The sequence below is a fragment of the Myodes glareolus genome, chromosome 5, assembly GCF_982192425.1.
Source record: "Myodes glareolus chromosome 5, mMyoGla1.1, whole genome shotgun sequence".
NCBI classification, from domain to species: Eukaryota; Metazoa; Chordata; class Mammalia; order Rodentia; family Cricetidae; genus Myodes; species Myodes glareolus.
In genome coordinates this window covers 54643053-54666420 of record NC_142030.1, presented here as the reverse complement: position 1 = coordinate 54666420, position 23368 = coordinate 54643053, and the positions used below count along the sequence as shown (strand labels likewise).

Genomic DNA, 23368 nt, shown 5'->3' with positions numbered 1-23368 from the left:
CATCAGTGTCCCTGAGATGACGTAGGAACCAAGGTTGAGAGAAGTAGTTAGAACCATGTATGCCACCGGTACCTAGATCTCTGTCTCTTTTGGGCCTCTTGCAATGTAGATATCTCTCAGCCACAGTCAGGAAAAGAACTCCACAGGGTATTGTGCTGGTCCTATCAACAAGAACTTCACCAGGAAATACTGTTTGATCCTTAGTGTTTCTAGGGATTGTTTACACCTTATTTCCTTCTGAGTTCTCTGGTATCTTCTCACTACCTGTGTCTCCCCCAAATCTCCAGATGGTAGTCCTAAACCTAGGAGGAGGGGGGTTAGATGTGGACAACAGTGTATGCTCCTGCCACCACGTATTCCTTCCAAAATGTCACCTTTAGAGAGAAGTTTCCACTTTGGGCAGATCTGCATGCACACTCCTGCTGATTATAGGCTCTCGGCAGAGTGCATCTGTTTCCTGTGAAAAGATTTTTCTGGTTATAAAGAAGATGTAGGGATTGAGGAGTTAAACCCAGGCACATTTCTGTGCTGTAGGAATAATTAGACCCTTCAATGCTATTATTTTATTGGCTTCACTAGAGGATCTACATTCGATTTACCAGGTGGCTCACACTCACCTGGTATCTAATCAAGGCCATGAATATCTGTCCTGAACTGAACTGTTACTCAGACATTGATACGCTGCTATTATTTCCAAAATACTGTATCTAGACAACTAGAGAAACGTGCTGCATTTTCTTCCTCAGCACAGTGTATTTCTCAGTTGATCTTCTAGTAGATTTTAAAATCTAAGAAAAACATCCAGGACCAGGTGCACTCTGACCCTTCTCCCTTGAACGATCTCAGCTGGAAAGTCATGCTGGTTTGTCCAGTAGAGTAAAGCTGGTTGAGGCTCAATAGTGATATAGCAGGGCCCCCACCACGCCTGTTCCATAACTGCCTTCAGAAAAATCTCCATTCTGAGGTGGAACAAGCCACGTCCCAGGATGAGAGCCTCCCACAGACAGAGCTGCTGCAGCAGGAAAACTAAGTCTTGCAGGAAAGTGAGTCGCCATTTCATCCCATCCCCAGAAAATGTGGCATTGGTTGGGGAGCTCGGGACTCTTGACCTTGGCTTTCAGTGTGAATAGGCCCAGTGCTTCTTGATCTGACTTCCTTTCCTTCTCACATAGCAGTTCTTGAGAGAACTGAGGAGGCCAAATAAGTTATATATTCCTTGAACCCTTGGCATTCTACAGCTTGAAATGAAGGCCTCCTCCTCAGAAAACACCCACTTATAGCTGTAAACTCACCAATGATTCAAATAGCAGCTGACCTCCAGGTGATCCAGTCTCAATCACCATAGGTCTTTTGATATCATTACTCCTGAAGCAGAGAAAGCATCAAAAATGAGCTTGAGACACAGAAAACCTAAGAAGAGAATTACTGAGAACACTGACATTCAACACCTAGTGGTCCCTGTGATGGAGACAACAATACGGCAGGTAGAGATTATTGGTGACCAAGACATTTCCTGACAGTTTAATGCTGACAGCTTTGGCAAGTTGACTGAGTTCTTTGCCTTGCCTATGTGGTGGGAAATCTGTCATGGAAAACAGAGTTGATGCCAAGCTGTTCCAGAAAGACCACAACCAAAAGCATAATATGTCATCCTCTTGTCCAGTGTTGAAGCTGACTCCATGTCATTCCTAAGTGTTGCTGAAAACAATGCAATACAGAGATATCGGCAGTCCCTTAATCCTTGGCACAGTCATTTTGTCTCTGTATGTAAAATGAATGGATATTCTTCTGTTTCACAGCCTAGACTGAAGTGACTGGCCCTGAAAAAGGATTTATAGAAGACATGAAGACATATGAGTCAATTTTGATGTTTCTGGGCACTCAGATGCTGCTCACGGATTTGTTGGGTCTCTAGTAAGCCCACAGGGGTATGTTGGCTGAAAGAATCATATAGTATCCAAGATATTACAGGATTGGCAGTGGGTGACAATTTGTCAAAAGCTTCCCATAGAGTGCATCTTCATTCCATTCATTGTGCATGAAAGGGGAGATCATAAGGCCCCACCCCTCAATGGCAAACTATGGGCAACTAATGTAAGACAGAGTGGCATAAAATTTTTTAAAAGGAAAAATATCAGATAAATAAATTCAACTGCTTAAAATTTATGACTTTCACTTAGTACATTACGATGGGAAACTATTAAAATAATACACAAACAGTTCAATAAATAAAATGCTATCATTCAGAAAGATATTTTTCTTTAATTTTTTTATTCTTCTTGAGATAGGTTGTAACTTGATGTATCGGTGGGTCTCAATGGAGAAGCTTCAAAGGACCAAGAATCAAGTGGAGCAGAAACTAGAAAGAAAAGTGAGAATTATATGCTTAATCTTAAAGGTTTTAGAATTAGCTTAGCAGAAGTCAGTAAGGAACATTGAGAGAACCACCAGTGTTTAAGAATAAACTTATGTATGAACCACTATAATACAAAATGAAAAGAATTATGATGTGCTCATTGTTGCACCCAGACTTTGACATCATCATGGCTACATTTTTCAATCCTATCTAATGAACAACCATGTGTTAAGTCACTAAGATCAAGCAGTAGAGTCGATAGGACAGGATCCATTACTCAACCACCATATGATAGTCTCCCAAATCAGATGAGTGGATAGTGCCCACTCGAGTCACAGATTCTATGCAGGTATAATATAGGAAGCTACTGGAACACACAGAAGAAACTTAGAAGTCAGTCTTGGGTCAGTAATATAGGATCTGTGATGGAGGGGAATGGTTCATAGATAGTCAACCAGAAAAACAGAAGTAGTATCTGAAGACAACTAGGGGTGGAAAAGCACAAGGGTGATGGCAAGTTGCAGAGAAAGGAGTGGCCAAAGATGGGCATGAATAACTGGAGAACTGTCTAGCTCATAAGGATGTGTTAGTGCAAGCGAAGGAAATTACATTTATCCTGAGGGAAAAGCAGTGGGGTAAGAAAACAGTAACAATGGTACTTGCAGGGGACATCTTGAACAGGGATGGCTTTCTAAGTGTTACTGGATGAGTCTGTTTGTTCTACCCTCAGCCTGAGACAGTGATGATGGCAGAAGTGAGGAAAGTGCTGGGCTAGAAAGCATGGAAGGACAGAGAGTCTGTGAGATATAAAAGCCACGGATAATGAAAAATGAGGAATAAATTCATATCTCATTAGGAATCTGTTGTAAGAAGGCCACTTGTTGGTGCCCGGCTAGCTCAGTCAGTAAAGCATGAGACTCTTCATCTCAGGGTTGTGGGTTTGAGCCCCATATTGGGTACCATTTATTGACAGAGGTTTCTCTCCCACCCGGTCCCACAGATGTTTAGTTCCAAAGAAACACACAGAGACTTACATTAATTATAAACTAGTTGGCCTAGTAGCTCAGGCTTTTCTTATTAACTAATTCTTACATCTTAAATTAACCCATTATTCTTGTCTATGTTAGCCATGTGGCTTGGTACCTTATATCAGTGAGATGTCTCATCTTGCTTGCTCTGTGTCTGGCTTCCTTGTGATGACTGAAGTCTGGCTCTTCCTCTTCCCAGAATCCTTCTGTTCTTGTCACCCCACCTATACTTCCTGCCTGGCTACTGGCCAATCAGCATTTTATTAAAATAATACAAGTGACCGATAAAAGACCATTGTCCCACAGCAGGAATGCGTATGTTCACATCTTTTGTTTGATCTACTTAGGTAGGAAAAAACCTAACGTAGAAGTTTTCAAACAAGAGGGAAAATGTTATATTTGCTTCTTATAATTTACTTTAGAAATCAATTACTTAATCTAAATTTAACTCTCAATTAGAAAGCATACCTTCTTCTGCTTCTCTGGCTATGTGCTTTACCAACCTCATCCGCCTCTGAAATAAGTCAAATGTTACTTATAGAATGTTTAAAAGTTATTATGATAAACACGATAGATATTTGAAAACATGATTTTAAGTGAGATTTTATTTTATTCAGTTGTGAAGTATCTTTATTTATCTATTTATTTATTATTGATTTTTATTGAGATCTACATTTCTCTCTGCTCCACTCCCTGCCTCTCCCCTCCCCTTCAACCCTCTCCCAAGGTCCCCATGATCCCAATTTACTCAGGAGATCTTTTAAACTTAATGAGGATTGATTTAAGAAAACAAAACTATATAAATAAAACTCTCACTTATACTTATTTAAAGATTAGATCAGAAAACATATCTGTGCTACTGAGATCTGAACAAGAATACAATGAATATATTTTACTAAATATGCATTAATAGATTGTTTTATTGATGCAAATATTAAATTAATATATATTTATACTGAATGCAATATTTTATGAATTGTAGTAAACTTCTATACCAGACATGGACACAGTATACATAACTATATATAGGCAAAATACTCATATGCACAAAATAAAAATTAAAAATCTTTTATAAAAGGCTTTCTAGTTATAGTCACCTAGTTAATTATATTTTGATGATAATGAAAATATGACATTCAGTGCCCTGATTCCTTTTAGTTGTAAAGATGCATTTCTTTGACTGACAGCGTTAGGGCTTGCAGACAGCAAGTTCCATGACATTTCTGTGACAATAGCATTATAGAAAGGTCTGGCAAATGTAACAGTTCAGCACCAGAAGAGATTGCCATTAATAAACACTGTATAAAGTGTCCGATTTTTAAAAGGCTCTATGTTTAAAACTATCAGTGTGGCATTATTTCCCATACAAGTTCTTTTCTGAATTATTTAACTCTTATATGTAATAGGTTTTATTATTTACATATACTTTTTCCATAAGTATTTTCATGGCATAATTTCCTCTTGGTGGCTAGAAAAATGGCTTAGTCATTAAGAGCATATGCTGTTCTTCCAGAGGACCTCAGTTCAGTTCCTAGCACCCATGTCAGGCAACTCATAACCCAACTGTAACTCTAGCTCTATTTAGACCCTCCTTGGAACCTCAGCAGAAACACACACACGCACACACACACACACAATGCAGAAAATGAAAAAAAGAAATAGCATTGCCCAAAGTTTTTTATTTTGTCCTGACTTTTGCCTAACAAAAAGCATCCTTTCGTTTCTTTTCCTTTCCTTTTTTTTCTCTTCCTCATTCTCTCAGCTCCATTCATTTGATTGCTTGCTTGTGTGTTTTGATATTGACTGAGTCCAAGAGCTTGTGTGAGCTAAACATGTTCTTTTTCCTCTGAGCATACCATAACCTTGTATGAACAGATCTTATCTGTGAATAAGTCCTATATTGGGTTTAACAAATATAAGTCGATATCATTTTTTTCCTAGTTCTTAAAGAACACCTGACAGAGTAGTTTCCTGTACCCTAGATATGCTGTGGCTTCACCCTACACATTTTTTTTCCTTCCCTTCAGTGAGTCTACAAACACAAATGCTCAATTAAAATGGTCAGTATTGACACATGCGACAAGAGCTTTAAGACAGGCCCATCAGAAAGGAAAAGAAATACATATAAAGATTTCATCTTTATTTATTTTAATTTCAAATGCCTTAGAAACATTTTAGTGTGAACAGTCAGAAACATGAAGATCTAATGTACAATAGGATAATCTGTCAATAAATGAGGAAGTTAACTACTTGGAAGAAACTGGACGTGAGACAAGAGAGGAGAATAAAGAGGGATTTCCTCCCCCTCCTTGAGTTGTGATAGAAAACTTCGACCTTGAGCTTTCTGCCCAACTTCAAATCTTCAAACTATAGAAAAGGCCTTGAGACATAAAAAAGCTAATTCCCAAAACAAGAGGAAGTTTATGAAAATAAAAGTTTACTTCCAGAAATAAGAGGAAAAGAATGAAACACAAAGCAAACAATAAAAAGGTGTTTCAACAAGAATTAAACCAAACAGAGGCCTCGATAAAGAGAGCTAAGTTTGATCATAGATCTTTACCACCACCTTGTGACAGCATACAGGAATGATTACTGGGTCTTAAAAAAAAAAAAAAACACCTCCTCAGGTGTATCTAGTAACTGCAGCAAATACCAGCAGATATTCAAATTCCTCAAGGTTATGTACAGATTGATTGAAAACCTCTAGATATAACAGATATGAGATGATTAAAGGAAGCAATGGTGGCATTTGGAATGCATTTGTGAGTCAGATAATAAACAACTGAACTACACAGAATAGAGTTAAATCACAGACTAGAAGGACTTAAAGACAGCTGTATTAGAAGCTGGTCCTCAATCACAATGACTTACATGATGGAGAGAGGAATCAGTGGCCATGGAACAGCATAATCAGGCTAGAGAAATAAACATACCAAGGGATCATTTGTTAGTTGAGGATCAATTTACAGACTGGCATAGGCAATAACAACTTGATGATGCTACTGTTGCACAATGTCCGTTAGTGGCTTGAAGGTCTGAGACAGAATGGAGGAACCAAGAAAAAAGACTGTATCTTTAACTAAAATATCCCAAAGTCCTGGTGAGCTTTATACTGACTTTTGGCGAAGATTATCTTCAGCAGTGCAAAGAGCAACAGCAGATCTAGATATAAGAAAGGTGTGACTTGAAGCTTTGGCTTTTGTTCCTATTAACATTCACTATTTCCATGTCTATGTGAACTTTTTAAAATTTGCTGATAACACTGCTAAATACTGCCCTAGAGTAATGAATGACAGCACTACCTTACTGTCCCAAGAAGATAGCAAGCTGACATATGGGCAAGCAGAAGCTTTTCATTCTACCAAGTTATAAATGTCTCAATAATAATTCCGCTAATACCTTACTAGCTTCAACCTCACCTGGAACCAGATCATCTTAGGAAATTCAAACATTTCCATCCACAAAGCAAATTCACTGAACTCCACAGCTCACATCCTGACAACAGAACCCATGACGTAATTGTGTTCCAAGGTTTTATGATACTCAGTCAGTGTGTATTAACTTCATAGACTCCCCACTTCCAAATCCAGAATAAGATGATTGCTAGATGGGAGCCATTTAATTCTAAACAGAATAAGAAAGATAAGAGGTGCAGGAACAACTGTGACTGAACTCACTGAGACTGGATCCCATCCATTGGACCCTGAAAACTACAAGTTTCACTCTGCCTCCAAACACTCTTCTCCCCCCTGCCCGCAACCTCAGAGGAATGCTAAAATACAAGCTGCAACTACACAGAGAGGACCAAGAGAGAGAGTCAAGAGGGTGAACCAAGACATCAGACTAACAGAGCAGGCCAAGAGAGACCTCAGTGGCTCCCTGAGACACAGACAGTGACAGTACAGAGCAGACCAAGAACAAAGCGGCAGACAATCACTTCAAGAATTGGAGCAAGAGAGCAAATACACTGCCAGCATCAATTGGAGAAGAGATGGATAGGTGCCAATGCAAGAATTCATTCAATAACCTAAAAAGCAACATGGTAACACCAGAATGCTGTGGTCATATAACAGGAAAATTGGATCATCCTCACACAGAAGAAGCAGAAGAAAATGATTTTAAGCATAACTTTATGAGGATGATGGAGTCCTTTAAAGAGGAAATGAAAAAGTCTCTTAAAGAAATGGAGGAAAAGATAAAAAAAATTGGAAGAATACAATACATCTCTCAATGAAACACAAGAAAAAAAACAATCAGGTAAAGCAAACAGTTCAAACAGTTCAAGACTTGAAGACTAAAATAGAGCCAATAAAGAAAACACAAACCTACAGAATTCCAGCTATGGAAAATGTGAGTAAATGAATGGAAACCACAAAGGCAAGCATAAACAACAGAATACAAGAGATAGAAGAGATAATCTCAGTTGTTGAAGATACTACAGAGGAAATAGATTCATTGGTCAAAGAAAATATTAAATCCAACAAACTCTTAAAACAAAATATCAAGGAAATCTGGAACACCATGAAAAGACAAAACCTAAGAATAATAGGGATAGAAGAAGGACAAGAACTCTGACTCAAAGACACAAAAAATATATTCAACAAAACCATAGAATAAAACTTTCCCAGTCTAAAGAAGAATATCCCTATGAAGGTACAAGAAGTTTACAGAACACCAAATAGACTGGAAATTTAAAAAAAAAAGTTCCCTCACTGTGTAACAATCAAAATTCAAAACATACAGAATAAAGAAAGAATATTAAGAGCTGCAAAAGAAAAAGGTCAAGTAACATATAAAAGCAGACCTTTCAGAATTACAGCCAACTTCTCAATGGAAACCATGAAAGCCAGAAGATCCTGGACAAATGTGCTGCAGACACTAAAAGACCACATATGCAAGCCCAGGTTATTATACCTGGAAAAGCTTTTAATCACCATTGATGGAGAAAACAAGATATTCCATGCCAAAACCAAATTTAAACAATACCAATCCACAAATCCAGCCTAACAGAAAGTACTAGAAGGAAAACTCCAACCCAAGGAAGCTAACTGCACCCACAAAAACACAGGCAACAGATAACCTCACATCAGAAAACCCCAAAGAATGGAAACACACAGACACTACCACTGAAAAATAACAGGAATTAACAATCACTGGTCATTAATATCTCTTAATATCAATGGACTCGATTCACCTATAAAAAGACACAGGCTAAAAGAATGGGTATGAAAACAGACCCCATCTTTCTGCTGTATATAAGAAACACACCTTCACCTCAGAGACAGATATCACCTCACAGTAAAGGGTTTGGAAAATACTTTCCAATCAAATGGACCCAAGAAAAAAAGCAGGTGTAGCTATCCTAATATCTAACAAAATAGACTTCAAATTAAAATCAATAAGAAGTGATGGAAAAGAACACTTTATACTCATCACAGGAACAATCCATCGACATGAAGTCTCAATCCTGAATGTCTATGCCCCAAATACAAGAACAGTCACATATGTAAAAGAAACAGTACTAAAGATTAAACCACACATTAAATCTCACACAATAATAGTACGAGGCTTCAATACCACACTCTCCCCAATGAATAGGTCAACCAGACAGAAACTTAACAAAACTAATCTTTTTCTAAGGTTTATTTATTTATTATGTATACAGTGTTTTGCCTGCATGTATGCTGCAGGCCAGAAGAGGGCATCAGATCTCATTCTAAATGGTTGTGATCCACCATGTGATTGCTGGGAATTGAACTCGGGACCTCTGGAAGAGCAGCCTGTACTCTGAACCTCTGAGCCATCTCTCCAGCCCCAAGAAAATGAATCTTTAACCTCGTCTCAGGTGGTATTCAGCTCTCTGAATGTATGGTCCACATATCCAGACGAGAGAATTCCCTTTATTTGTAATCCAAAAGGACCAGAGACTTCACTTTCTGCATACAAAACTAAATGGTCTGGTGGCAATGGTACTTCAAAGGCAGTATCTATGCAATGCTATAAGAAGAATATTTTATATAGCACTGAACCAAATTGGAAAGGTGCCAAAAGCCTTAGTAGAAACATAAGGCTAAAGCAATCTATAAAACTACAAAATCTGGTGTTATGATTACGGTACAAGTTGGGACCCTAGTGGGTTCCATGGCAGGTGAGGACTGCAGGCAGGAGACAAATATGCCATACAGACAGAGCTTGAATGTGGAGTTTATTGAGAGGAGGATAGAGAAGAGGGAAGGGGGAGAGAGAGAAAGAAAGAGAGAGAGACAGAGATAGACAGAGAGAGGGGGAGAGAAAGAGAGAGACAGAGACAGAGAGACAGAGACAAAGAGAGAGTGGAGGGGGAGAGAGAAAGACATAAAGCTGCCTTCTCAGAGAAAATGGCAGAAGAAGAGAGAGAGAGTAGGTGGGCCTTTTCTCTTAAAGGAACATTTTGCACCTACATACAGACTAGGACTCTGGGCTGGCCAGGGTACTGCCTGAATGCATTCTGCCAGATGACAGGGCAGGCCAGGATAATGCCTGATTCCTCACACCTGGTCCTCAGATTTGTCCAAACAGAACTCAAATACTTGATCTTGTTTTTCTTGGACAATTTCTTCCAAAGTCCTTATCACTGCTTTGTTCCTTATCCTGCCTCTCAGCCCTTCCTCCTCAACTACCTTTTATCCTTGTTAAGTCAAAAATATTCAAAATCATGTATGAGTCCTTAGCAATAGACAGTCAAATTCCAGCCTATTTGAAGAAGGTACAACACTCTTCTTCAAAACAATCCTTTACCCAGACAGGCAGGGACATTTTTGTGTCCCTTGTCCTTGGGAGAAACCTAGAGAGTTTGGTTTTGGTTTTGTTTCTGTTTTCCTTTATTTTCCAATTAAAATGAATTTTCAAAAGTCAGGAGGAGGTGTTTAAAAGACAAAACTTTATGTGACCTTAATAAGAACTATGTTAGGAAAGCACAGAGCAGATTGTGTGGAAAGGGTCTGAATATTCAAGTATGCTACTGTGTTGTGGATAATGCTTCAGAAAACGAAATTTGTAATACACATCTTGTATGTGAGGTCATTTTTACTGTTCATTTGTGGCCAATATCACTTTAAAACTATATATTTTCTCTATTAAAGGAGCTTATCTCGTTTTTAAAAATGAAAAGTACAAAAAGAAAAAAATCAAACTTAAAATGACTGTTAACTCAAAAAGACCATGTCTTTCTTTGAATCCCAGAATAGGAGAGAAGTACTGTGTCCATACTATGATATCAGTCTGCTGAGCCAGATAAGGGACAGATAAGGAAAATGCTGTCTCTCTACACCTGATCTGTAACTTGCTCTGCAATTATCTTACAGATCACTCCTGGGAACCACCCTATAAAAACCATCTGGGAAACCTAACAACTGAGTATTCTTGAAAAGACAAGCTCTAGTAACTCATTACAAAACAAAACAAAACAAAAAATATATGTTTGTTCGTGAAAATAAGATTATTGTGATTTTTACTTAACCTGTCTCATTCAGCTAAACAATTCAGTATTTCATCAGATTTAAAACAAATATCTTATCAGAAATTGGAGTTTTCTCGAAGGAACTAAAGACAATTTCACTAACCTTGAACAGGTCCTTCCTTACACTCGCACAAACAGGCTGAGGCTCGAAGGTAAGAAGAAATGAGGCATCTCTTAGAGGAAAACTGGGGCTGTGGCCCACAGCAGGATTAGCTTTGGCAACATGAGGGAACTTTTGAACAGGCAGGGAACTCAGAACCGTTCCCACAGTTATCTTCCGCTGATTCGCCCACATCAGCTTTGCTGTAGAAACCTCTAGCCTTCCCATTGTCCTGAGAAGATTGCAGCAAGGCCATATTTAGTGTCTCATTTTTCTTCCAAATTACTCTTGTAAATTATGCATGTTAATTATATAGTTTACATAATTAATTATGACTTATTTTGCTTTGGAAATGCTGTAGGAATAAGCATGATGTCTCATTAAATGATCTTCAAGCTGAAAACATATCGGATTGTACCGAGTATAGACAATTACGGACTTAAAATTGTCATAAAAGAAGTACTTCTACTCCCAGATGGATTCCTCACTCACGATACAAAAGGCGTCTGAGAAGGAGAGCTGATTATCAGTGAGTCATAATTCACAGGCAGCACTGATGCCTTCTAGAAAGTTCTACTAACAAGATTCCTAAAGATGACAGCAGAAGAGTAAAATACGTGCAATTGTGAGTATGTTTTAAAACAGTGAGTTACGTATATGTGAATTATGGTGTTGTGCTCCTGAAATGAATACAACTAAAAAGAGCCAGAAAACCTTGTGGTTTTGGTTTTCAGTTTGGGTTACAAAACCAACTTGGGTTTCAAAAAAATTATTCCTTAAAATCATTTGCCACTTATTTGCACTCACCATCTATGCACTCTGTCCACAACCTATTGTGGTCGTTTGAATGTAATTGGCCCCCATATTCTCACAGGGAGTGGCACTATTACAAGGAGTGGGTATGGCCTTGTTGGAAGAAATGTGTCATTGTGTGGGTGGGGTTTGAGGTTCCAAATGCTCAGAACACTGCCCAGTGTCTCAGTTGCCGTCCTGTTGCCTGCAAGATGTAGGAATCTCAGCAACTTCTCCAGCACTATGACTGACGGCATGCCACCATATCCTGCCATGAAGAAAATGGAGTGAACCTCTGCAAGTATAAGTGAGCCACGCTCATAAAGGTTTTCATTTAAAAGGGTTGCTTTGGTCATGATGGCTCTTCATAGCAATAAAAACCCTAACTAAGAAAGAAGCTGGGACCAGGGGTTGGGTATTTTTATGATAGACCTGACCATGTTTTTGTTTGCAGTAATATGAACTTTGGGAGTTTGAGTTAGGGAAGCAGTGGAATTCTTTAATCACTGCTTAATATGCCATACTAGGAGGAGTATGGAAGTCAGTGGTACTGAATGTGATTTGAAGAACTGTAGGGATCAAGAGGGTTCAGGGGAGAAGAATTTTATAACATGGCCTAGAGACTGATCTTGTGGTATTTGGGTAAAGAAAGTGACTGTATTTTCCTCTTGTACGAAGAGTCTGTTTAAGGCTAAAGTGAAAAGTTTTGGATTAATTCCACTGACAAAGGAAATCTCAAAAGAGCCTAGTATAGACTTTCTCCTGTGGTTATTAGTGGTAACTCTAATGAAGGAAAATATAAACAAAAAAGTTAGAAGAAACCAATAAAATTGAAGAAAGCCAAGAAAACAAAATCAAACAGGTGAAGAAAAGAGTTCAAAACTTGAAAATTGAAATAGAGGCAATAAAGAAAACACAAACTGAGGGAATTCTGGAAATGAAAAATCTGGGTAAATGGAAACTACATATTTTAGCACAACCAACAGAGTGCAGGAGATGGAAGAGAGAATATCCGGCCTTGAAGATACGAGAGAGGAAATAGATTCATCACTCAAAGAAAATATTAAAGTTAACAAAGTCATAAAAAAAAAGGCTCAGGAAATCTGGAACACCATGAAAAGACCAAACCTAAGAATAATAGAAAAAGAAGAAGGAGAAGAATACCAGCTCAAAAGCACAGATAATATATTCAACACAACCATGGAAGAAAACTTTTCCAAACCAAAGAAGGAAATGCCTATGAAGATACAAGAAACTTACAGAATAATAAATAGACTGGACCAAAAAAAATGTCCCCTTGCCACAGAATAATCAAAACATTAAACATACGGAATAAAGAAAGAATATTAAGAGTTGCAAAGGAAAGAGACCAAGTAACATATAAAGGCAGACCTATCCGAATAGCACCCAACTTCTCAGTGGAGACTCTGAAAGTCAAAAAGTCCTAGCCAATGTTATGCAGACACTAAGAGACCATGGATGCCAACTCAGACTACTATAGTCAGCAAAATTTTCCATTACCACAGATGGAGTAAACAAGTTATTCTATGGCAAAACCTGATTTAAGTTATCCATAAATCCAGCCCTGCACAAAATACTAGAAGGAAACTTCCAACCCAAGGAAGTAAGCCACACCCACAAAAAACAGCAATAGGCAATAGATATTCCCACACTAGCAAATCCCAAAGAAGAGAAACACAAGCACACTATCACCAACAACAACAAAAACAAAAAAATAACAGGAATTAGCAACCACTGGTCATTAATATCCCTTAATATCAATGGATTCAATTCACCTATGAAATGACACAGGCTAACAGAATGAATATGAAAACAAAATACATCTTTCTGCTGCATACAAGAAACACACCTCAACTTCAAACACAGACATTACCTCAGAGTAAAAGGTTAGAAAAGATTTTACAATCAAATGAACCAGGAAGCAAACTGGTTTAGCTATCCTAATATCTAACAAAATAGACTTCAAACTAAAATTAATCAAAAGAGATGGAAAAGGAAATTTCATATTCATCACAGAAAAAAAAATCCATCAATATGAAGTCTCAATCCTGAACATTCATGCCCGAAATACAAAGCCACCCACATTAATAAAAGAAACATTACTATCTGATTTAACTTTGGTAAGTGATATTTATCCAGAAAGTTGTCCATTTCCTTGAAGTTTTTCGATTTTGTGGAATACAGGCTTTTGAAATATGGCCTAAATGATTCTCTGTATTTCCTCTGTGTCTGTTGTTATGTTCCCCTTTTCATCTCTGATTTTGTTAATTTTGTTAATTTGTTAATTTTGATATTCTCTCTCTGCCTTTTGGTTAGTTCAGATAAAGATTTCTCTATCTTGTTGATTTTCTCAAGGACCGACTCTTTTTCTCATTGATTCTTTGTATTGTTTTCTTAGTTTCTATTTTGTTGATATCAGCTCTCAGTTTGATTATTTCCTGCTGTCTTGTTCTCCTGAGTGAGTTTGCTTATTTTCATTCTAGAGTTTTCAAATATTCTGTTAATTCTCTAGTGTGAGATTTTTTTCCAGCTTCTTTATGTAGGCATTTAGTGCTATGCACTTTCCTCTTGACATACCTACGAACACCTGATTTTTTGACAAAGAAGCAAAAAGTATAAAATGAATAAAAGAAAGCATATTCAGCAAATGGTTCTGGCATAACTGGATATAAACGCGGAAAAATAATGAAAATAGATCCATATCTATCACCATGCACAAAACTCAAGTCCAAATGGATCAAAGACCTCAACATAAAGCCAGCCACACTGAACCTCATAGAAGAGAAAGTGGGAAGTACACTTGAACGCATTGGCACAGGAGACCACTTCCTAAATATGACCCAGTAGCACAAACACTAAGTGAAACAATAAATAAATGGGACCTCCTGAAACTGAAAAGTTTCTGTAAAATAAAGGACAAAATGGTAGCCTACAAAATGGGAAAAGATCTTCACCAACCCCACATCAGACAGAGAGTTGATCCCCAAAATATATAAAGAACTCAAGATACTGGTCTTCTAAAGAACAAACAATCCAATTTTAAAAAATGGGGTTCAGACCTAAACAGAAAACTCTCAACAGAGGAATATTAAACGACTGAAAGACACTTAAGAAAATGCTTAACAGCCATCAGAGAAATGCAAATCAAAACAACTCTGAGATTTCATCTTACACCTGTAAGAATGGCCAAGATCAAAAACACTGATGACAACTTGTGCTGGAGAGGTTGTAAGGAAAAAGGAACACTCCTCCATTGCTGGTGGGAATGCAAGCTGGTACAATCCCTTTGGATGTCAGTGTGGCGATTTCTCAGAAAAATAGGAAATAACCTTTCTCAAAACTCAGCAATACCACTTTGGGGTATATACTCAAAGGATGCTCAATCATACCACAAGGACACTTGCTCAACTATGTTCACAGCAGCATTGTTTGTCATAGCCGGAACCTGGAAACAACCTAAATGCCCCTTGACTGAAGAATGGAAAATGAAGAAAAATGTGGTACATTTACACAATGGAGTACTACACAGCAGAAAAAAATAATGACATCTCGAAATTTGCAGGCAAATGGATGTATCTAGAAAACATCATATTGAGTAAGGTAACCCAGACCCAGAAAGACAAACATCATATGTACTCACTCATAAGTGGCTTTTAGACATGAAGCAAAGATAACCAGCCTAGAAATCACAATCCCAAAGAACATAGACAACAATGAGGACCCTAAGAGGGAGATACATGGATCTAATCTACATTGGAAGTAGAAAAAGACAAGATCTCCTGAGTAAATTGGAAGCGTGGGGACCATAGGAGAGGGTTGAAGGGGAGGTGAGAGGCAGGGAGGGGAGCGGAGAAAAATGTATAGCTCAATAAATTGAAAGAAAAAGAAAGGAAGGAAGGAAGGAAAGAAGGAAGGAAGGAAGGAAGGAAGGAAGGAAGGAAGGAAGGAAGGAAGGAAGGAAGGAATATGCCTTCTTCTCAACATCTCATGGAACCGTCTCTTCTAAAACTGATCACATACTTGGTCACATAGCAAATCTCAACAGATATAAAAAAAAATGGAATAATCCCCTGTATATTATGAGATCACCAAGGGTTAAAGTTAAAATTAAACAACACAAACTACAGAAAGCCTACAAATTAATGGAAACTGAACAGTTCTCATCTGAATTACTACTGGGTCAAGAAAGAAATAAAGAAAGAAATTGAAGACTTCCTAGATTTCAATAAAAATTAAACCACAGCATACCCAAATTTATGAATACAAAGAAAGCAATGCTAAGTGGAGAGTTCATAGTACTAAGTGCCCATGTAAAGAATTTGGAGAAATCTCACACTAGTAACTTACCAACACACCAGAAACCTCTAGAAAAAAAAGAAACAAATTCACCCAGGAGGAGTTAGATGGTAGGAAACAATCAAACTCAGGACTGATATCAATAAAATAGGAGCAAAGAGAGCAGTACAGAGAATCAGTGAAACAAAGAGTTTGTTCTTTAAGAAAATCAATAAAATAGGCAAATCCTCATCCAAAGTAACCAAAAGATAGAGAGAGAGACTATCCAAATTATCAAAATCAGAAATGTAAAGGGGGCATAACAACAGACACTGAGGAAATCCATGTAATCAACACCAGAAAATCAAATCCAGGGAATCAAATTTAGAAAATCTAAAAACACTATAGTCCACAAAATTGAAAAAATCTAAAAGAAATGGACAATTTTCTGGATAGGTACCACATTTCCAAATTAAATTGAGACCAGATAAACAACTTAAATAGACTTATTTTCCCTAAGGAAATAGAAGCAGTCATTAAAAGTTTTTCAGTCAAAATATCCCAGGGCCAAAGGGTTTCGCAACAGAATTCTAGCAGAATTTTAAACAAGAGGTAATACTATTACTCTTCAAATTGCTCCACAAAAGAGAAACAAAATTTGTGAAGCTAGTCTCCCTGATACCCAAGCCATACAAAGTTGTAACAACAACAAAAAGATAATTACAGTCCAATTTCCTTCATGAACATTGATACAAAAATACTTAATAAAATACTGGCAAACCAAATCCAAGAACACATCAAAATAATTATCCACCACAACCAAGTAGGCTTCACTGAAGAGATGCAGGGTTGGTTCAACATACAAAAATCTGTCAGTGTAATCCACCATTCAAACAAACTGAAAGAATAAAACATAATCATCTCATTAGATGCTGAAAAAGTCTTTGACAAAAACCAACACCCCTTGGATTTTGATAAAGGTCTTGAAAAAATTAAAGATACAAGGAACATATCTAAACATAATAAAGGCAATTTACAGCAAGCTGACAGTCAACAGCAAATTAAATGGACAGAAACTCAAAGTGATTCCACTAAAATCAGGAACAAGACAAGCTGTCAACTCACTCCATATATTCATATAGTACTTGAAGTTCTAGCAAGAGAGATAAGACAACAAAAGGGGACCAAGGGGATACAAATTGGAAAGGAAGAAGTCAAGCTTCTCCTGTTTGAAGATGATATGATAGTATACATAAGTGGCCCCAAAAATTCTACCAAGGAACTCCTACAGCTGAAAAATACCTTCAGTAATATGCTGGAATACAAGACCAACTTGAAAAAAATCAGTGACTCTCCTATAAACAAATGATAAAGGGGTTTAGAAAGAAATACATCACCCTTTATAATAGTCACAGGTAATATAAAATATCTTGGGGTAACACTAACCAAACAAGCTCTTTTGAGAAGAGCTTTAAGTCTTTGAAGAAAGAAATTGAGGAAGATATCAGAAAATGGAAAGATCTCCCACACTCATGAATAGGTAGGATCAACATAACAAATATAACAATCTTACCAAAAGCAATCTACAGATTCAATACAATCGCCATCAAAATCCCACCACTATTCTTTACAGACCTTGAAAGGCCAATACTCAGCTTCATATGGAAAAACAAAAAATCCAGGATAGTTAAAGCAATTCTGTACTATACAGGAACTTCTGGAAGCATCACCATCTCTGACTTCAAGGTCTATCATAGAACTATAGTAACAAGCTTGGTATTGGCTTTAAAACAGACACATAAATCAATGGAATCAAATCAAGGACCATGACATAAGTACATCCACCTATGAACACCTGATTTTTGACACAGTAGTTAAAATTAGAAGAAAAAAACTTTAACAAACAGTGCTGGCTTAACTGGATGGAGGATTGTAGAAGAATTCTAGTAGATCCGTATCTATCACCCTGCATAAAATTTAAGTCTAAGTGGATCAAAGACTTCAATGTAAATCCAGTTACACTGAACCTGATAGATGAGAAAGTAGGGGGAATAGGAGGAGTGGGGGAACTGGTTGGCATGTAAAATAATGGGAAAGTGTTATTTAAATAAAAACAAACAAACAAATAAGCGTGTTTTACTAGAAACTGTGCTTTAAAGACCAATGAGTGAATTGAATTATTTTCTATTACTGTTTTGGCTTACTTTCTTAGCGTATTAGAAAGTGATTTTCTAGTTTTAATTTCTTCTGCATAAAGTTGTTTACATTTTTCCATTTCTCTTCTAGTAGAATCTACTTGATTTTTTATCTCAGGGATCTTTGATTCCAAGTTTTTTATTCTGAGTACCATTTGACTCATTCTTGAACCATTGTTGTTCTCTCTTAATTTCTCTAATTTTTTTTCCTCTTCTGTTTGTGTCTAAAAACAAATTAAAAGTAAATGATTTTAAATAACTATATCAAAAGTGAATACTATATATGCATTTCTAGAGTTCATAAATATATATATATACTCATATATCTATATAGTTTATATATATATGTGATACAATATATTTGATTCAATCATATATATATGATACAAAATGCTAGACTTTAAAATACTTATCTTCAATTCTAGTTCTATAGAAATGCATTAAATCTGAGTCATAAAATATAACTTACTCTTCTTTTTTGCTGGAGAAAATCTAATCTGGAGCCTCATGCATACTATTTACATTGTCTGCCACTCTGCTATGTCATCAGCTGAGAGCCATTCATTTCAGTGCTCTACTACCAGATGACTTAAGTGATAGTATCAAGCAAAAATATAAAACTTCAACATTGTAACTTAAGAACAAATCTATGAAATGATGCAATTTTGCCCCAATAGTCCTTTTACATACAAACTATCTTTAAAAATCAAATAATTCAAAGCAAAAATAATTATAATGCATAATGGAAACTAGAATTTTACAGAAAGGAACTTGGGTCATCTGTCTTCCAGAATTTTAGAAATCAAATTTCTGCTTAAAAGAAAAAAAGGAAGGAAGGAAGGAAGGAAGGAAGGAAGGGTGAGGGGAATGCACAATAGAATTATTCAAAAATGTAATTCTTGGTGAAATGAATCTAAGCATGCTACAAGAAATTATCATGTAAAATCAGACTATCTTGTAATGTTTCCATTATGTGTTGCCTTGTTCCTTCCTAGATCTCTTTTCACACTATTGAACGAATCCTGACTTACCATGGTCTCTTTAATCAGACTTTTGAGGGTTAGTACTTCTTTTTCCACATTTTGTTGAGTCTTGTGTGTGTGTTCATAATTATCCTGGTCTGTTTTTATTTTCAACAATTCTTGCTCAGTCAATTGAATGTTTATATCTTGTTGTAGATATCTGCAATGTATTGGGCCCCATGTTTCTTTAAGATAATTGATCTAAATGAAGAAAGTTAGTTTGTAATAAAGGATTTAGGTTGAAGATAGTCTAATACAGAATCAGTGTGTAATTTTGACATAAACACAGTTGTAACTTATTAAAATCTATAGCAGAATATTAGGGAGTAGCCTCCTAAATTTCTCAGAAGTCACCAGAAATCACAGAACTATACTGTTTGAACTAAGCGTTTACATCACAAAAATGCACACTCACTCTTAGGCTTTCATTGCTCTGTAATTGTTTCATGTTTTCTTTCTTTTATAAAAAGCACAGAGTTTAGTGCCTTATTTAGTCACACTAAACATATTATATAAGAATTAAGGGAGAAAGCCAAGATGGGTAATGATGGCACAAGCCACCTTTAATCCCAGCACTTGGGAGGCAGAGGCAGGCACATCTCTGAGTTTGAGACCAACCTGGTCTACAGAGTGAGTTCCACAACAGCCAGGTCTACACAGAGAAACTGTATCTTGGAAAAAAAAAAACAGAAGAAGAGGAGGAGGAGGAGAAGGAGGAGGAGGAGGAGGAAGAGGAGGAGGAGAAGGAGGAGGAGGAGGCAGAAGAGGAGGAAGAAGAAGAACAACAACAAACAACAAGAAGAAGAAAAGAAAGAAAAAGAAAGAAAGGAAGGAAAGAAGGAAAAAAGGGAGAAAAAGAGGAAAGAAAGAGAGAGGAGAAAGAAAGGGAGGAAGGAAGAGAGGAAGGAAGGGAGAAAAAGAATCAAGAGTGGTTTTGTGGGTAGAAAATAACACATTTAGTTAAGGCAAAGTGCATCTGAAAACAAACTTAAGTAAGATTTCTCATCAGTATCCTCTCTGAGACGATCTTTCTGAGTCCCCCAAAGCAAACATAGAATAGACACACACTAAATGCTGCTTCCTTTCGCTTCTTCCCTTCTCAAGAAGTGGCAGCAGAGGCTAATTTTAAGGTACTAGATTCTCCAGTTCCACTTCTGTTCTCTTCTCTGAATTCTATTACTAGAACCAGCACACGGGAAGCACAGCTCTAAAAGAACAGACTCCAAAAGCAGCCAAAGAGGGCCTATGTTCCAGGGCACACATTCAAATGAAGAACTGGAAGATTCAGCAAACCTGCAGGAAGAAGAGGGTAGAATTTGACGAAACCTCCTTGACCATGAAGGCTTTGAAGGTAGCTATGTAAGTCTGGAGGCACTTATAACACACCTGCGCAGGTAGAGTGCAAAGGCTTTCTCCTGTGACAATAGAGGTGTGCCCAGGACTGACAATTTAAGTCACCTAATCCTGGATCAGTTCTGTGGTCTGGAGCATTCTGGTCCCCAGCTACCCTACATCCAACCTCCTGTCTTCCCACCTCACTATCTGCCCCTGTCTTCCTCTGACACGGTATGTTCTAACTCACTGTGTTTAATTTAACATTTTAATGACACAAAGTAACTGCCTTGCCCCTTTACTATTTTCAGGGGTACTGGACAATACTTAACACAGCCCTCAAGTATCCCTGAAAGTAAAACTGTTCGATGAAATAGCTAGACTAATCCTGAGAATCTTGTATGGATGAACCCCCAGGGCAGGTGCTTTGGTCACAGGCAGGCTCAGTACTCATAGGCTCTCTTATAGATGACATTTCAAGTTGCTAAAGGTTGGCTCATTTCCTGGAATATGGGTACCTTGGATTCCATTCCACAGGATGTCTGAAGACTTCAGACCTTAGTTTAGACCTACACTGGAAAACGTGTTACCTGTCAGGAAAACACTATTCCTAGGATCTTTATCCAGAGGACCTGGATTTTACATTTATTTTGTTGATAATGAAACAAGGTCTTGTTCTAATTGGTGGCAATCCTATTGCCTTGGTCTTCTGGGTGTTTGGATTACAAGTGTACATATCACATGTGTTAGATACTCTAGGGAGTAATAAATCACTGGGAGAAGAAGGGCTCACTTAACTAGCTCATCGATACCTTCCTGGAACTCCTTTCTCTTCTCCCTTCCTTCTTCCCTTCATTCCATTCATATTTCTTTTTTTCTGTTGTTAGCTTTCCCAAGTTACCTGGCCAAGATGGTTAAGCCATAATTGGAGTCAGTGTCAAATTCCCTTTGATAATTCCCTGTGTCTGCAGGTAGAAGTCAAAGGTTACAGTTATTTCATTCAGCCTCTTCCTCCCAGGTCTCCTATTCAGACAGTGCAAACCAGTGGGGCATGTGACCAACTTGGAAAAGCCATGAAAGGCAAGGCAACTTTTCCAAAATGGGCCTCAAAGACAAGTTCTCCCATGTTACTGGCATCTGAATTACTTGGAGAACTTGTTAGGAAGGCAGATTCCCAGGACCCCATTTCCCAGTTCCTGAGTGGTGAAAAACAGTCATGTTGGGAAGGTGGGGGAAATGAATTGTACCTAAGACAAAAACATAGAGGACAGGGATCATGAGAAGTAAAAACAGTGTAGGAAACATGGATGGAATGAGCGGAAAGAGAAAAGAAAAGAACCACAAGTTTACAAGCATGGCTCATCGAGGGGCTTGCGGATGATGTCAGAAAGAGGGCAGCGTGTGGAGAAAGTTTTCATGAGCCCTACTTTCCCATGAACACCAAGTTCGTCAAACAACAGCCTCATCAAGGTCCAGAATAGTAGGCTAGGCAAATAGGCCATATACAAGAAAGAATATCTGCCAGAGAGATGAAACAGATGTGGTTAAGCATCACCCTTGTTGACTTGGCTACTTTGAGATTAGATTGGTTCTGGTACCCTAGACTACAGGTGAACTCACTGGGCAGAAACAGTAGTAGTAGTAGTAGTAGTAGTAGTGGTAGTAGTGGTAGGAGTGGTAGTAGTGGTAGTAGTGGTAGGAGTGGTAGTAGTGGTAGTAGTGGTAGGAATGGTAGTAGTGGTAGTAGTGGTAGGAGTGGTAGTAGTAGTAGGAGTGGTAGGAGTGGTAGGAGTGGTAGTAGTGGTAGTGGTAGTGGTAGTAGTAATGAACTCTGTCTAACTGCCTTTAATCTAAGCAATGCATGATCTGACTTTTCACAGTCTAGATAAGATACAAACCTGGATTAGCTATTTGAGGGCCTCTTGTCAAGGTAGACCCAGAGGTGTGCACTGACATCTTATCACTCACCCAATACAGTACACAATAGCTGATGTAACCTATAAGGGCACTTACATGCAAGTTTAACAACCTCAGTGCAATCTCAAAACCCATATAAATGTGGAAAGGGAGAACTGGCTCCACAAAGGTGTCTTCCAACCTCCACGGAGAATGCATGCATATACACACAAGCACACACCATCTACATACACATTAATAATAATAAACAATATTTTATTTTCACATACTTAATGGACAAAGAACTTGGAGTCTTATGTTTCCCCAAATTGAAAGCTTTCAGGTCTTGAAACTGATTTAAAATTACCTCATGTCTTAGCATTTCAAATGTTCTGCTTTTCATATTTTCATAGAAATGTAATTCTCTATTTTCACACTCATTTAACTTTTTTCTTATTACTTTTAAGACCTCCATAAATCTGTAAGAACAAAGATTAGCATGTAAAATTTTAACTGTAAGCACTTAAATAATATTTAAGCAGATAGTAAAGAAGCAGTTTATAAAGTATCTGCTTGTCTTATTTGTACAATCTATAACAACTGGAAAGTATTCTGAAGAAAATTCATATATACAGGAAACCTCAAAACCTGCCCCAACAGTGACACACTTCCTCCAACAAAACCACACCCACTCCAACAAAGCCATACTTCCTAAAAGTGCCACTCCCTTTGTGGGCCATTTTCTTTCAAACCACTTCATATATATTCTTGGAGAATTTCATACACTGCATTTTATTTTTTACTTTTATGGTATGTCTATGGGTGTTTTCGCTTGCATGTATGTATATGTACC

The 23368-nt window shown here is 37.5% G+C and overlaps 1 protein-coding gene across 5 annotated transcripts in view; it reads right to left on the bottom strand.

The window, feature by feature from the left end:
• Nucleotides 1-2147: 2147 nt before the first annotated feature.
• The window catches only part of LOC125391845 (ankyrin repeat domain-containing protein 26-like), an 86780-nt gene continuing 65559 nt past the window's right edge, over nt 2148-23368 (bottom strand). For 4 of the 5 annotated variants that reach the window (XM_087906314.1, XM_087906312.1, XM_087906313.1 and 1 more), the window contains 6 exons: nt 22883-22994; nt 19297-19488; nt 18275-18489; nt 10986-11214; nt 3853-3898; nt 2148-2359 (listed from right to left, as the gene is read on the bottom strand). In XM_087906314.1, coding sequence (XP_087762440.1) covers nt 2271-2359; nt 3853-3898; nt 10986-11214; nt 18275-18489; nt 19297-19488; nt 22883-22994 — 883 coding nt within the window. In that variant the 3' untranslated portion in view covers nt 2148-2270. The remainder of the gene's footprint in view (nt 2360-3852; nt 3899-10985; nt 11215-18274; nt 18490-19296; nt 19489-22882; nt 22995-23368) is intronic. The other variant, XM_087906316.1, reaches the window with a different exon arrangement.